General features: G+C 46.1%; 1 protein-coding gene across 4 annotated transcripts in view; it reads right to left on the bottom strand.

Moving 5' to 3' along the window:
• Positions 1-17,285, bottom strand: part of plxnb3 (plexin B3) — a 299,550-nt gene that overhangs the window by 132,292 nt on the left and 149,973 nt on the right. For all 4 annotated transcript variants that reach the window (XM_042299850.1, XM_042299847.1, XM_042299849.1 and 1 more), the window contains exons 10-19: positions 15,531-15,642; positions 13,269-13,397; positions 12,953-13,069; positions 12,134-12,224; positions 8,465-8,637; positions 5,495-5,646; positions 1,699-1,804; positions 1,414-1,550; positions 754-930; positions 413-584 (exon numbers count right to left, since the gene is read on the bottom strand). In XM_042299850.1, the coding sequence (XP_042155784.1) occupies positions 413-584; positions 754-930; positions 1,414-1,550; positions 1,699-1,804; positions 5,495-5,646; positions 8,465-8,637; positions 12,134-12,224; positions 12,953-13,069; positions 13,269-13,397; positions 15,531-15,642 (1,366 nt within the window). The remainder of the gene's footprint in view (positions 1-412; positions 585-753; positions 931-1,413; positions 1,551-1,698; positions 1,805-5,494; positions 5,647-8,464; positions 8,638-12,133; positions 12,225-12,952; positions 13,070-13,268; positions 13,398-15,530; positions 15,643-17,285) is intronic.

The following is a 17,285-nucleotide window of genomic DNA, read 5'->3' as shown; positions in this document are numbered from 1 at the left end:
GTTAAATATGTGTATGGACCAATAACACCTGTTAAATATGTGTCTGGACCAATAACATCTGTTAAATATGGACCAATAACATCTGTTAAATATGGACCAATAACATCTGTTAAATATGGACCAATAACATCTGTTAAATATGGACCAATAGCATCTGTTAAATATGGACCAATAACATCTGTTAAATATGGACCAATAACATCTGATAAATATGGACCAATAACATCTGATAAATATGGACCAATAACATCTGATAAATATGGACCAATAACATCTGATAAATATGGACCAATAACATCTGATAAATATGGACCAATAACATCTGTTAAATATGGACCAATAACATCTGTTAAATATGTGTATGTGACCAATAACATTTGATGTGATTTACATGTTCCAATGTGGGCTTTACCTTTGACACGGTGCTGTTGAAGACTAGTAGGTGGTTCTTGGCCAACAGTCTGGCGTATCTCCTCCTTCTCATGACCAGGATGTTCTCTGCCATGTGCTCCAACCGCACAGAGATCATTGGCTGTTGCACCACGTCCAGGTTACGCCCACTCACCTTTATACTACGCCCACCCCTAGTTAAACAGCATCACATTTATTGCTTACTGAAAATATTGATGCGAAAAACATTATCATTCATTCTTTTAATAGTTTTTTAAAATTGCTAATTGTATTTTTTTTTAATCATTTATTATATTTTGCTAAAAGCGTCTGAAACTAAAAACTAAAGGAAGTGTTCCTCACTCGTAGAAGCTCTCAGCAGGCGATGCTGCGGTGATGACAGGGTCCTCCATGTAGTGGAACACCTGCCCAGGTACGCTCCTCTCTGCCTTCCCAAACAACACCCTCACTGTCAGCTCTGCTGTCTGGTTACTGGGGCTGGTCCTGCATACCAGGTGAGTCCCATTCACCTCCTCAACACTGAGGAAGAGGAGAGGGTTATCATTATGGTGTCTGTCTGGTTACTGGGGCTAGTCATGACTTTTTATGCCCAGTGTGTCGTGGTCTTCTCTGTTGGAATCTGGTCCGTCTGTTGGAGAGTTCATCCGAGTCTCTCTCTCTGTAGAAGAATTTCCTTTGTTCTACTGTGAAACTCTCTCTATACTGCATGGCCAGGAGGAGAGCGTCTCCACCAGGAATTTACGACTTGAGAGAGAGAGAGAGAGAGAGAGAGAGACAGAGAGAGAGAAGAGAGAGACAGAGAGAGAGACAGAGCGAGACAGAGAGAGAGACAGAGCGAGACAGAGCGAGACAGAGCGAGAGACAGAGAGCGAGAGACAGAGAGAGCGAGAAGAGAGAGAGAGAAGAGAGAGAGAGAGAGAGAGAAGAGAGAGACAGAGAGAAGAGAGAGAGAGAGAAGAGAGAGAGAGAGACAGATAAAGTAGTAGTAGTAGAAATATTTACATGTAGCAGGGTTGTTGTCCTACGTATGCAGTCAGGTCCTTCCTCTGTCCCGTTAGTAGCCGAGTCCCCTGGACTGTCAGGCTGGTCCCTCCTGATACAGGGCCCTTATCAGGGACTATACCAGTCAACTGAGGGTCCTATATACACACAATAACACAGAATGAATGAAATGGGTCACACTATCTGCCCTGAACAGACGTTCGGCCTCAGCCTGGTCAAACACAGTCAACAAGTCAATGAATAATTCAAGTTCAAAGTGTATGTGTGTGTGTGTGTGTGTGTTACCTGGTAGGTGAATGTCTGCAGTGACTGTCCTGGTTCTGAGTCTCCCACGGTAACGATGACTGGCCCCTCTGTCTCCTGTTTACTGGGCTGGAGCTCACACACTATCCTGGAACACACACACACTTATAGTACCCTACACACACTATCCTTGGAACACACACACACTTATAGTACCCTACACACACTATCCTTGGAACACACACATACACTTATAGTACCCTACACACACTATCCTTGGAACACACACATACTTATAGTACCCTACACACACTATCCTTGGAACACACACACACTTATAGACCCTACACACACTATCTTGGAACACACACACACACACACACACACCATCCTGGAACACACCGGAAAAACAAGACTTGTAACACAGAGAGACCTGACTCTTAAGGAGCTAGTTCACTGACTGGTGGTCTGAGGTTCAGAGAGACCTGACTCTTAAGGAGCTAGTTCACTGACTGGTGGTCTGAGGTTCAGAGAGACCTGACTCTTATGGAGCTAGTTCACTGACTGGTGGTCTGAGGTTCAGAGAGACCTGACTCTTAAGGAGCTAGTTCACTGACTGGTGGTCTGAGGTTCAGAGAGACCTGACTCTTAAGGAGCTAGTTCACTGACTGGTGGTCTGAGGTTCAGAGAGACCTGACTCTTAAGGAGCTAGTTCACAGACTGGTGGTCTGAGGTTCAGAGAGACCTGACTCTTAAGGAGCTAGTTCACTGACTGGTGGTCTGAGGTTCAGAGAGACCTGACTCTTAAGGAGCTAGTTCACTGACTGGTGGTCTGAGGTTCAGAGAGACCTGACTCTTATGGAGCTAGTTCACAGACTGGTGGTCTGAGGTTCAGAGAGACCTGACTCTTAAGGAGCTAGTTCACTGACTGGTGGTCTGAGGTTCAGAGAGACCTGACTCTTAAGGAGCTAGTTCACTGACTGGTGGTCTGAGGTTCAGAGAGACCTGACTCTTAAGGAGCTAGTTCACTGACTGGTGGTCTGTCTGAGGTCCCATCGCTGCGTTCCTTCGCTGCGGTGTACTATTGCGATTAAATTGCAATATTCTTTCCCATCTCTATATGGTGAACCTGTATGCCATCGGTAGAGAGACCTTTCTACTCAGAGCCAATCAGAGAGCAAAAGTGGGGAGCCGAAAAGCAACCAACAAGTTGAAAAAACGAGGGAACTTTTCCCAGTGACATTGCAGCTTGCAGTGGGGCGGCAGGGTAGCCTAGTGGTTAGGGCGTTGGACTAGTAACCGGAAGGTAACCGGAACCCCCGAGCTGACAAGGTACAAATCTGTCGTTCTGCCCCCGAACAGAACAGTTAACCCACTGTTCCTAGGCTATCATTGAAAATAATAATTTGTTCTTAACTGACTTGCCTAGTTAAATAAAGGTTTAAAAAAATGCCCCCTCCAAGCCAATGCCCACTGTAGCTAGTAAGATTATAATGAAATCAAACTGGTTTTGTTTCCATGAAGCAGTAGCCTGTAGCTAGTAAGATTATAATGAAATCAAACTGGTTTTGTTTCCAGGAAGCAGTAGCCTGTAGCTAGCTGCCGAGAGTCAATGTAACATTTTTACCTACAGTGGTTCTTCCTGTAAACGTTGTGTCAAATCAAATCAAATCAAATGTTATTTGTCACATACACATGGTTAGCAGATGTTAATGCGAGTGTAGCGAAATGCTTGTGCTTCTAGTTCTGACAATGCAGTAATAACGAACAAGTAATCTAACTAACAATTCCAAAACTACTGTCTTATACACAGTGTAAGGGGATAAAGAATATGTACATAAAGATATATGAATGAGTGATGGTACGGAGCAGCATAGGCAAGATACAGTAGATGGTATCGAGTACAGTATATACATATGAGATGAGTATGTAAACCAAGTGGCATAGTTAAAGTGGCTAGTGATACATGTATTACATAAGGATGCAGTCAATGATATAGAGTACAGTATCTACGTATGTATATGAGATGAATAATGTAGGGTAAGTAACATTATATAAGGTAGCATTGTTTAAAGTGGCTAGTGATATATTTACATCATTTCCCATCAATTCCCATTATTAAAGTGGCTGGAGTAGAGTCAGTAGAGTCAGTGTCATTGACAGTGTGTTGGCAATAGCAATAACCTACTGCACACCTTGCGGGCTGCTGCAGCATTCCATGGCACGTTATTTAATTGCCAGCCATTTTATACGTTGATGCAAGTTAGTGCTCTTGATTGACCACCTTAAGAGCACAACATTTCTACACCCTCATTTTCTAATTCTAGTCTAACCAATACCCAAACGGATTGAGTGAAAATAAAAATCTGATCGATTTATTAAGACCAGTCCCCCCATGCTTGTCTCAGAGCAGCGCGAAACGGTACTGAAATAGTTGACCACAGCATGGTAGGCTATTGCTTCAAATCCTATTGCTTCTATCTTCAACAGGCTCTTTAAATAAATTGTCGCGACTTCCGTCGAAGTCGGTTCCTCTCCTTGTTCAGGCGGCGGTCGACGTCACCTTTCATTTTCCATTTGTTTTGTCTTGTTTTCCCACATTACTTGTCGTGTATATAAACCCTCTGTTCCCCCCCCATGTCTGTGTGTGAAATGGTTTGTTGTAATGTGTATGTGCACTCGGACTGGTTCGCAACGGGTTATTTTGTACCCATATTTTGTTGTTCTGGGTGCCGTTGGTTTTGCTTATTAAACTGCTCCTTTTTTAACCCAGTTCTGCTCTCCTGCTGACTTCCTTGCAGCCAGTCACACGCGTCTTACATAAATAAGACCTACACCTTTTTTAACAGCACGTTACTCAACACTAGTGAGACTCATGTCGCCTAAGGTAGGCCTACAGTATATCGAAAAATATGACATGACTCTCCGCCAATAATTACATATAGAGGATTGGAGGATATTTCTGTAATTCAGTGATATTTATTCCCATTGTAATTCGTTATGGATCAATAACTACATAAACATTGAAATGTTGAAAGAGTATTTTTATCATTATTTTATTAATGAAAGCATAAAGATGCCAGTCGTGCACAATTATCAGTTTCTATTTAGGTTTATGTCGCCCAATCATTGTCAGTTAGAGACACAGTAGGACCCAAAAGCATAATCAATGCCCCCTTGTGGTGGTCTGGAGCAATGAAGTGGTGTCGCAGGGTAGCGTTCTAAACCACAAATTACCTCTAAGTCCCACGGCTCGCAACTATTAAAGGAAGAATCAATGTAACACAAAAGCTAGCTAATCATGCTAACATTTAGCCAGCAAACTAAAATATATGTATGCGATTATGGAGAGTGAATTACATTGTTTCTTTGTCATCTTGCTAGCTAATTATCTAGCTGTGGTCATCTGGCTAGTACCAACTAGGGCTTTCAACAACAATAGCAGAATAGCCGCAGCTAGATAGCTAGCTAACATTGGCTATCTAGACCAGAGCTCTCCAACCCTGTTCCTGGAGAGCTACCATCCTGTAGGTTTTCGTTTCTATCCCAGTTGTAGATTCAGCTTTTCAACCAGCTAATTATTAGAATCAGGTGCACTAGATTAGAGTTGGAAGGAAAACCTACAGGATGGTAGCTCTCCAGGAACAGGGCTGGAGAACTCTGATCATAAAGGAACAAACAGGGACATGCAATGTCACCCTCTGGTTTGGATATTATAACAAGACTGAGTGGGTGACGACTTCAAGGTCTTTGCTGTGCGAACACAAAAGAGACTGACTGTGGACACCCTGTGTTCAGAGCTAAACCGTTAGACAATCCTACCCCCTGTGATATTTACCTGGTAGAGATGAGGTATCCATGGGGCTGAGGCAGACAGCTGACCCCAGCTACAGTCACCCCTCCCTGGATGTCCTGGTAGTGCATCCCCAGGTTAGACCCATGGATGGTCACCAGCACACCCCCTTCCACCGGACCACTCACTGGCTGGATCTGATAGGGACAGAGTGGGGTTTAAACACATCCTGGTCATCTTTTTTTATTTGATTTATTTCACCTTTATTTAACCAGGTAGGCAAGTTGAGAACAAGTTCTCATTTACAATTGCGACCTGGCCAAGTTAAAGCAAAGCAGTTCGACAGATACAACAACACAGAGTTACACATGGAGTAAAACAAACATACAGTCAATAATACAGTATAAACAAGTCTATATACGATGTGAGCAAATGAGGTGAGATAAAGGCAAAAAAAGGCCATGGTGGCAAAGTAAATACAAAATAGCAAGTAAAACACTGGAATGGTAGATTTGCAATGGAAGAATGTGCAAAGTAGAAATCAAAATAATGGGGTGCAAAGGAGCTAAATAAATACATTAAATACAGTAGGGAAAGAGGTAGTTGTTTGGGCTAAATTATAGGTGGGCTATGTACAGGTGCAGTAATCTGTGAGCTGCTCTGACAGCTGGTGCTTAAAGCTAGTGAGGGAGATAAGTGTTTCCAGTTTCAGAGATTTTTGTAGTTCGTTCCACATTAACACATCCTGGTCACATTAACACATCCTGGTCACATTAACACATCCTGGTCATATTAACACATCCTGGTCACATTAACACATCCTGGTCACATTAACACATCCTATAGTCACATCCTGGTCATATTAACACATCCTGGTCATTTTAACACATCCTGGTCATATTAACACATCCTGGTCACATTAACACATCCTGGTCACATTAACACATCCTATAGTCACATCCTGGTCATATTAACACCTCCTATAGTCACATCCTGGTCATATTAACACATGCTGGTCATATTAACACATCCTGGTCACATTAACACATCCTATAGTCACATCCTGGTCATATTAACACATGCTGGTCATATTAACACATCCTGGACATATTAACACATCCTGGTCACATTAACACATCCTGGTCACATTAACACATCCTGGTCACATTAACACATCCTGGTCACATTAACACATCCTGGTCATATTAACACATCCTATAGTCACATCCTGGTCATATTAACACATCCTGGTCACATTAACACATCCGATAGTCACATCCTGGTCACATTAACACATCCTATAGTAACATCCTGGTCACATTAACACACCCTGGTCATATTAACACATCCTATAGTCACATCCTGGTCATATTAACACATTCTGGTCATATTAACACATCCTGGTCATATTAACACATCCTGGTCACATTAACACATCCTGGTCACATTAACACATCCTGGTCACATTAACACATCCTGGTCACATTAACACATCCTATAGTCACATCCTGGTCATATTAACACATCCTATAGTCACATCCTGGTCATATTAACACATCCTGGTCACATTAACACATCCGATAGTCACATCCTGGTCACATTAACACATCCTGGTCATATTAACACATTCTGGTCACATTAACACATCCGATAGTCACATCCTGGTCACATTAACACATCCTATAGTAACATCCTGGTCACATTAACACACCCTGGTCATATTAACACATCCTATAGTCACATCCTGGTCATATTAACACATCCTGGTCATATTAACACATCCTGGTCATATTAACACATCCTGGTCATATTAACACATTCTGGTCACATTAACACATCCTGGTCACATTAACACATCCTGGTCACATTAACACATCCTATAGTCACATCCTGGTCATATTAACACATCCTGGTCACATTAACACATCCTATAGACACATCCTGGGCATGGACCAGCTAAATATTTTGCGTCCCTGTCTTGGAAAAGTGTGCACAGTTTATCAGGGGGCGACATATGTGGTTGGAGGTGCGTCTTGGTCAGGCTAGCTCAGGAAATGCCAGCCTCGTCAATCTGCCACCCTAGTGATCCTGCCTAATGGACGTTCCTGCCACCCTAGTGATCCTGTCTAATGGACGGGCCGGCCACTCTAGTGATCCTGCCTAATGGACGGCCCTGCCACCCTAGTGATCCTGCCTAATGGATGGGCCGGCCACCCTAGTGATCCTGCCTAATGGACGGGCCGGCCACCCTAGTGATCCTGCCTAATGGACGGCCCTGCCACCCTAGTGATCCTGCCTAATGGATGGGCCGGCCACCCTAGTGATCCTGCCTAATGGACGGGCCGGCCACCCTAGTGATCCTGCCTAATGGACGTCCCTGCCACCCTAGTGATCCTGCCTAATGGACGGCCCTGCCACCCTAGTGATCCTGCCTAATGGACGGCCCTGCCACCCTAGTGATCCTGCCTAATGGACGTTCCTGCCACCCTAGTGATCCTGCCTAATGGACGGGCCGGCCCGGTCTGACATTCTGAGCATCTTTACGCACCCAATGCATACATGTATGGGTCAAGTACATTTCTAGAATGCATTTGGTTCCAGTACATTTCTAGAATGCATTTGGTTCCAGTACATTTCTAGAATGCATTTGGTTCCAGTACATTTCTAGAATGCATTTGGTTCCAGTACATTTCTAGAATGCATTTGGTTCCAGTACATTTCTAGAATGCATTTGGTTCCAGTACATTTCTAGAATGCATTTGGTTCCAGTACATTTCTAGAATGCATTTGGTTCCAGTACATTTCTAGAATGCATTTGGTTCCAACACATTTCTAGAATGCATTTGGTTCCAGTACATTTCTAGAATGCATTTGGTTCCAGTACATTTCTAGAATGCATTTGGTTCCAGTACATTTCTAGAATGCATTTGGTTCCAGTACATTTCTAGAATACATTTGGTTCCAGTACAGGCAGGCGTCTTCTGGCCCAGGTGAGCTGGTATGTATGTAACCTACCTGTATGATGTGAGGCGGAGGGCAGGCGTCTTCTGGCCCAGGTGAGCTGGTACAGGACAGGTGGTAGGCACAGCCAGGTGACTCTCCTCCACACCAGACACAGCCATAATCTGATGGCACCGCTCTGCACTGGCTACAGTCAGACTGGCCCACTGAACAGTCATATAGCTGCACTGTGGGACAACACAACACAACTGGTCATATAGCTGCACTGTGGGACAACACAACACACCTGGTCATATAGCTGCACTGTGGACAACACAACACAACTGGTCATATAGCTGCACTGTGGACAACACAACTGGTCATATAGCTGCACTGTGGGACAACACAACTGGTCATATAGCTGCACTGTGGGACAACACAACTGGTCATATAGCTGCACTGTGGGACAACACAACTGGTCATATAGCTGCACTGTGGGACAACACAACTGGTCATATAGCTGCACTGTGGGACAACACAACACAACTGGTCATATAGCTGCACTGTGGGACAACACAACACAACTGGTCATATAGCTGCACTGTGGACAACACAACTGGTCATATAGCTGCACTGTGGACAACACAACTGGTCATATAGCTGCACTGTGGGACAACACAACACAACTGGTCATATAGCTGCACTGTGGACAACACAACTGGTCATATAGCTGCACTGTGGACAACACAACTGGTCATATAACTGCACTGTGGACAACACAACTGGTCATATAGCTGCACTGTGGACAACACAACTGGTCATATAGCTGCACTGTGGGACAACACAACTGGTCATATAGCTGCACTGTGGACAACACAACTGGTCATATAGCTGCACTGTGAGACAACACAACTGGTCATATAGCTGCACTGTGAGACAACATAACTGGTCATATAGCTGCACTGTGGGACAACACAACTGGTCATATAGCTGCACTGTGGACAACACAACTGGTCATATAGCTGCACTGTGGGACAACACAACTGGTCATATAGCTGCACTGTGGGACAACACAACTGGTCATATAGCTGCACTGTGGGACAACACAACTGGTCATATAGCTGCACTGTGGACAACACAACTGGTCATATAGCTGCACTGTGGACAACACAACTGGTCATATAGCTGCACTGTGGACAACACAACTGGTCATATAGCTGCACTGTGGACAACACAACTGGTCATATAGCTGCACTGTGGACAACACAACTGGTCATATAGCTGCACTGTGGGACAACACAACTGGTCATATAGCTGCACTGTGGACAACACAACTGGTCATATAGCTGCACTGTGGGACAACACAACTGGTCATATAGCTGCACTGTGGACAACACAACTGGTCATATAGCTGCACTGTGGACAACACACCTGGTCATATAGCTGCACTGTGGGACAACACAACTGGTCATATAGCTACACTGTGGACAACACAACTGGTCATATAGCTGCACTGTGGACAACACAACTGGTCATATAGCTGCACTGTGGACAACACAACTGGTCATATAGCTGCACTGTGGACAACACAACTGGTCATATAGCTGCACTGTGGGACAACACAACTGGTCATATAGCTGCACTGTGGGACAACACAACTGGTCATATAGCTGCACTGTGGGACAACACAACTGGTCATATAGCTGCACTGTGGGACAACACAACTGGTCATATAGCTGCACTGTGGGACAACACAACTGGTCATATAGCTGCACTGTGGGACAACACAACTGGTCATATAGCTGCACTGTGGGACAACACAACTGGTCATATAGCTGCACTGTGGGACAACACAACTGGTCATATAGCTGCACTGTGGGACAACACAACTGGTCATATAGCTGCACTGTGGGACAACACAACTGGTCATATAGCTGCACTGTGGGACAACACAACTGGTCATATAGCTGCACTATGGGACAACACAACTGGTCATATAGCTGCACTGTGGGACAACACAACTGGTCATATAGCTGCACTGTGGGACAACACAACTGGTCATATAGCTGCACTGTGGGACAACACAACTGGTCATATAGCTGACTGTGGGACAACACAACTGGTCATATAGCTGCACTGTGGACAACACAACACAACTGGTCATATAGCTGCACTGTGGACAACACAACACAACTGGTCATATAGCTGCACTGTGGGACAACACAACACAACTGGTCATATAGCTGCACTGTGGGACAACACAACTGGTCATATAGCTGCACTGTGGACAACACAACTGGTCATATAGCTGCACTGTGGACAACACAACACAACTGGTCATATAGCTGCACTGTGGACAACACAACACAACTGGTCATATAGCTGCACTGTGGACAACACAACACAACTGGTCATATAGCTGCACTGTGGACAACACAACTGGTCATATAGCTGCACTGTGGGACAACACACCTGGTCATATAGCTGCACTGTGGGCAACACAACACAACTGGTCATATAGCTGCACTGTGGACAACACACCTGGTCATATAGCTGCACTGTGGGACAACACACCTGGTCATATAGCTGCACTGTGGACAACACAACACAACTGGTCATATAGCTGCACTGTGGGACAACACACCTGGTCATATAGCTGCACTGTGAGATGCTCCGTTATTATTGTACAAGAACGTAATATTTCAAAGTCCTTTTATTGTCTTCTAAGAGTTGATGAATATGTTCCTCATTCTGAAGGGACCCTAACCTTAACGCCTACCTTAACCCTTAACCCCTAACCCTACCTTAACCCCTACCTTAACCCTTAACCCCTAACCCTACCTTAACCCTTAACCCCTAACCCCTACCTTAACCCCTAACCCCTACCTTAACCCTTAACCCCTACCTTAACCCTTAACCCCTAACCCTACCTTAACCCTTAACCCCTAACCCCTACCTTAACCCCTACCTTAACCCCTACCTTAACCCCTAACCCCTACCTTAACCCACAACCCCTACCTTAACCCACAACCTTAACCCCTACCTTAACCCTTAACCCCTACCTTAACACACAACCTTAACCCCTAACCCCTACCTTAACACACAACCTTAACCCCTAACCCCTACCTTAACCCCTACCTTAACCCACAACCTTAACCCTAACCCCTACCTTAACCCACAACCTTAACCCATACCTTAACCCCTAACCCCTACCTTAACCCCTACCTTAACCCACAACCTTAACCCTAACCCCTACCTTAACCCACAACCTTAACCTTAACCCATACCTTAACCCCTAACCCCTACCTTAACCCACAACCTTACCCCCTAACCTCAGCCCCTAACCTCAGCCCCTAACCTCAGCCCCTAACCTCAGCCCCTAACCTCAGCCCCTAACCTCAGCCCCTAAACCTAACCTTAACCCCTAACCGTAGCCCCTAAACCTAACCTTAACCCCTAACACTAACCTTAACCCCTAACCTTAGCCCCTAACCCTAACCCTTAACCTTAACCCCTAACCTTAACCCCTAACCTTAACCCATAACCTTAACCCCTAACCTTAACCCTAACCTTAACCCCTAACCTTAACCCCTAACCTTAACCCCTAACCTTAACCCCTAACCTTAACCCCTAACCTTAACCCCTAACCTTAACCCCTAACCTTAACCCCTAACCTTAACCCCTAACCTTAACCCCTAACCTTAACCTTAACCCCTAACCTTATTCTGAATACATTAGACTTACGTCTGAGATTGGGTGCAGAGTCGATGTGATGGGAGCCTCTCTGTAGATAGATGGGAGCTGAATATTCCAAATGGTTAACTGGGTACTGGAACTGGAAGAGGAGGGGAGAGAGGAGGGGAGAGAGGAGAGGAGGAGAGAGGAGAGGAGGGGAGAGGAGAGGAGAGAGGAGGGGAGAGGAGAGGAGGGGGAGGAGGAGAGGAGAGGAGAGGAGAGAGGAGGGGAGAGAGGAGGGGAAAGAGGAGAGGAGGGGAGGGGAGACAGGACGGGGGGGGAGAGAGGAGAGGAGAAAGGAGGGGAAAGAGGAGGGGAGGGGAGAAAGGAGGGGAGAGAGGAGGGGAGGGGAGAAAGGAGGGGAGAGAGGAGGGGAAATAGGAGAGGAGAGAGGAGGGGAAGGAGGAGGGGAGAGAGGAGGGGAGAGAGGAGGGGAGAGAGGCGGGGAAGGAGGAGAGGAGAGAGGAGGGGAAAGAGGAGGGGAAAGAGGAGGGGAGGGGAGAGAGGAGGAGGAGATAGAGGAAGAGAAGCGAGGAGAGGAAGAGAGGAGAAGAGGAGAGCACTCATTCCAGTTATGACTGTCACCTCAGTAAGGCACAATAATACCGTGTGCATATAAAGAAACCAGTAGATATTTTGTTTGTTGTGTACGTGAATCTGAATATCTTTTCTATGGGGTTTGTGAATACCTTGTGGGCAGAGCAGGTGAAGGTATGTCTGTGGGGTTTGGGAATACCTCGTGGGCAGAGCAGGTGAAGGTGTGTCTATGGGGTTGTGAATACCTTGTGGGCAGAGCAGGTGAAGGTGTGTCTATGGGGTTGTGAATACCTCGTGGGCAGAGCAGGTGAAGGTGTACGTCATGTTTTCCGGATCTTTCTCCAGAGTGGCGTTCAGTTTAAGCTCCTCCCCTTCCACAACCACGACACACACATACTGCTCCTCCCCCTGACAACAAGATAAAGCATCAATGGAAACATTTTTTTAAGGACAAAGGATTTTAATCAACTGTGCAGATGTTTGTAAACATTATCTATACTGCATTTCTAGGAAACTACTGAGTCCAATCACCTGAAACATGTCCAGGTTCCTGCCCAGTAGGGTCAGAGGGGACAGGAAAGGTTAAGGGTCAGAGGTTAGGCTTTACCTGAAACATGTCCAAGTTCCTCCCCAGTAGGGTCAGAGGGGACAGGAAGCCCATGGGGACCAGAGGAGAGCTCTGTAGAGCCCACACACAGGGACAAGATTCTGGACCCCGCGGCTCCAACTGCTCCTCCTAGTGGCCGGAGAGGGAAGCACACATACCAAACATTATATTACAGCCGAAAACAAAGAACGCATCCCAGACGGCATCCTACTTCCTTTATAGTGCACTACTTCCAACCAGGGCCCTATGGGAATAGGGAATAGGGAGCCAGTTGGGACAAAAAAACAAAAAAAAGTTTGGCATGACTGAAAATGGAGAGGCTGAGAGGCTGTGAAACAACAATCCCTTTTCAAGAGTGGAGAGGACAGTGTTACCTGGGGCAGGTGGATAGGGTGTGTTACCAGTGAGCTGTGTATAATGTAGTGTTGTCACCATACCAGAATGTTGACTTCAATACTCGTTATAACATCACGATAATCAATACCAAACGACTTTAATACCGATACCAGGTTAGGTATCACAATACTCGTTATAACATCACGATAATCAATACCAAACGACTTTAATACCGATACCAGGTTAGGTATCACAATACTCGTTATAACATCACGATAATCAATACCAAACGACTTTAATACCGATACCAGGTTAGGTATATATGTTATATATGTTATATATATGTTATATGTTATAACGAGTATTGTGATACCTAACCTGGTATCGGTATTAAAGTCGTTTGGTATTGATTATCGTGATGTTATAACGAGTATTAAAGTCAACATTCTGGTATGGTGACAACACTACATTATACACAGCTCACTGAAATCATTTATTTGAATGGTAAATCTGTATTGATAAACTGGGTAAATCAAGATGTAGCCTAGGCCTATCCACAATACCATAATGCCTCATAACTTCATCACCGGGCTCAAAGCCCTGGGTCTGAACTCCTTCCTGTGCTACTGGAACTTCCTGACGGGCCACCCCCAGGTGGTGAAGGTCCGCCCCCAGGTGGTGAAGGTCCGCCCCCAGGTGGTGAAGGTCCGCCCCAGGAGGTGAAGGTCCGCCCCCAGGAGGTGAAGGTCCGCCCCCAGGTGGTGAAGGTCCGCCACCAGGAGGTGAAGGTCCTCCCCAGGTGGTGAAGGTCCGCCACCAGGTGGTGAAGGTCCGCCCCCAGGTGGTGAAGGTCCGCCACCAGGAGGTGAAGGTTCGCCACCAGGAGGTGAAGGTCCGCCACCAGGAGGTGAAGGTCCGCCACCAGGAGGTGAAGGTCCGCCACCAGGTGGTGAAGGTCCGCCCCCAGGTGGTGAAGGTCCGCCCCCAGGTGGTGAAGGTCCGCCCCCAGGTGTGAAGGTCCGCCCCAGGTGGTGAAGGTCCGCCCCAGGTGGTGAAGGTCCGCCCCCAGGTGGTGAAGGTCCGCCCCCAGGTGGTTAAGGTCCGCCCCCAGGTGGTTAAGGTCCGCCCCCAGGTGGTTAAGGTCCGCCCCCATGTGGTTAAGGTCCATTACCTCCTTGTTTACCCGTTATTCACTTTTTTCTACCCTTTTTTCATGAGCTATGGTTGTGTTGGGGTTGAGTAAAGGCTGAGTTAGGGTTGAGTAAAGGTTGAGTTAGGGTTGAGTTAGGGTTGAGTTAGGGTTGAGTAAAGGCTGAGTTAGGGTTGAGTAAAGGTTGAGTAAAGGTTGAGTTAGGGTTGAGTAAAGGTTGAGTTAGAGTTGAGTAAAGGTTGAGTTAGAGTTGAGTAAAGGTTGAGTTAGGGTTGAGTAAAGGCTGAGTTAGGGTTGAGTAAAGGCTGAGTTAGGGTTGAGTTAGGGTTGAGTTAGGGTTGAGTTAGGGTTGAGTAAAGGCTGAGTAAAGGTTGAGTAAAGGTTGAGTAAAGGTTGAGTTAGGGTTGAGTAAAGGTTGAGTTAGAGTTGAGTAAAGGTTGAGTTAGGGTTGAGTAAAGGTTGAGTTAGGGTTGAGTAAAGGCTGAGTTAGGGTTGAGTAAAGGCTGAGTTAGGGTTGCGTAAAGGTTGAGTAAAGGTTGAGTTAGGGTTGAGTAAAGGCTGAGTTAGGGTTGAGTAAAGGCTGAGTTAGGGTTGCGTAAAGGTTGAGTAAAGGCTGAGTTAGGGTTGAGTAAAGGTTGAGTTAGGGTTGAGTAAGGGTTGAGTTAGGGTTGAGTAAAGGTTGAGTAAATGTTGAGTTAGGATGGGGTAAAGGTTGAGTTAGGGTTGAGTAAAGGCTGAGTTAGGAATGAGTAAAGGTTGACTAAAGGTTGTCTTACCAGTGAGTTGTGTATGGTGTGCTGCCTGGGACAGCTGTTGTTGGTGTGGGTACACAGCCCACCCAGGACACACCAGCTACAAGGCCACACACTGCCCACACACGCCATACACCTAGAACACAGACAGAGCTTGTGTGACTGTGTGTGTGTGTGTGTGTGTGTGTGTGTGTGTGTGTGTGTGTGTGTGTGTGACTGTGTGACTGTGTGTGTGTGTGTGTGTGTGACTGTGTGTGTGTGTGTGTGTGTGTGTGACTGTGTGTGTGTGTGTGTGTGTGTATACGTGTGTGTGTGTATACGTGTGTATGTGTGTGTACGCGTGTCTGTGTGACTGTGTGTGTGTGTGTGACTGTGTGTGTGTGGGACTGTGACTGTGTGTGTGACTGTGTGTGTGTGTGACTGTGACTGTGTGTGTGTGTGTGTGTGTGTGTGACTGTGTGTGTGTGTGACTGTGTGTGTGACTGTGTGTGTGTGTGTGACTGTGACTGTGACTGTGTGTGTGTGTGTGACTGTGTGTGTGTGTGACTGTGACTGTGTGTGTGACTGTGTGTGTGTGTGTGACTGTGACTGTGTGTGTGTGTGTGTGTGTGTGTGTGTGTGTGTGTGTGTGTGTGTGTGTGTGTGTGTGTGTGTGTGTGTGTGACTGTGTGTGTGGCTGTGTGTGTGCGTGTGTGACTGTGACTGTGTGTGTGTGTGTGTGTGTGTGTGTGTGTGTGTGTGTGTGTGTGTGTGTGTGTGTGTGTGTGTGTGTGTGAGTGTGACTGTGTGTGTGTGTGACTGTGAGTGTGACTGTGTGTGTGTGTGTGTGACTGTGTGTGTGACTGTGACTGTGTGTGTGACTGTGTGTGTGTGTGTGTGTGTGTGACTGTGACTGTGTGTGTGACTGTGTGTGTGTGTGTGTGTGACTGTGACTGTGTGTGTGACTGTGTGTGTGACTGTGACTGTGTGTGTGACTGTGTGTGTGTGTGTCTGTGTGTGTGACTGTGTGTGTGTGTGTGACTGTGACTGTGTGTGTGACTGTGTGTGTGTGTGTGACTGTGTGTGTGTGACTGTGTGTGTGTGTGTGTGTCTGTGTGTGTGACTGTGACTGTGACTGTGTGTGTGTGTGTGACTGTGTGTGTGTGTGACTGTGACTGTGTGTGTGACTGTGTGTGTGTGTGACTGTGTGTGTGTGTGTCTGTAGTGTTTCCCCTAGGATTTTTTAAATCAGCAGTGGCAGAGTTAAGGGGGCGTGGCCAAAGCTAATTCCATGTCATTCTACACATTAAGACCATGAGTTATGCCTCGTCCTTATGCTGCCTGACTGCCTCAAACATTATCAAATGGCGGCTGCTGCCTGACTGCCTCAAACATTATAACTCAATCAAATGGGGGCTGCTGTCTGACTGCCTCAAACATTATAACTCAATCAAATGGGGGCTGCTGCCTGACTGCCTCAAACATTATAACTCAATCAAATGGGGGTTGCTGCCTGACTGCCTCAAACATTATAACTCAATCAAATGGGGGCTGCTGTCTGACTGCCTCAAACATTATCAAATGGGGGCTGCTGTCTGACTGCCTCAAACATTATAACTCAATCAAATGGGGGTTGCTGTCTGACTGCCTCAAACATTATAACTCAATCAAATGGGGGCTGCTGCCTGACTGCCTCAAACATTATAACTCAATCAAATGGGGGTTGCTGCCTGACTGCCTCAAACATTATAACTCAATCAAATGGGGGCTGCTGTCTGACTGCCTCAAACATTATAACTC

Source organism: Oncorhynchus tshawytscha, linkage group LG16 (assembly GCF_018296145.1).
Source record: "Oncorhynchus tshawytscha isolate Ot180627B linkage group LG16, Otsh_v2.0, whole genome shotgun sequence".
Classification (NCBI taxonomy): Eukaryota; Metazoa; Chordata; class Actinopteri; order Salmoniformes; family Salmonidae; genus Oncorhynchus; species Oncorhynchus tshawytscha.
Note: the sequence above shows the minus strand (reverse complement) of the source record. Positions and strands in the feature narration are given on the sequence as shown.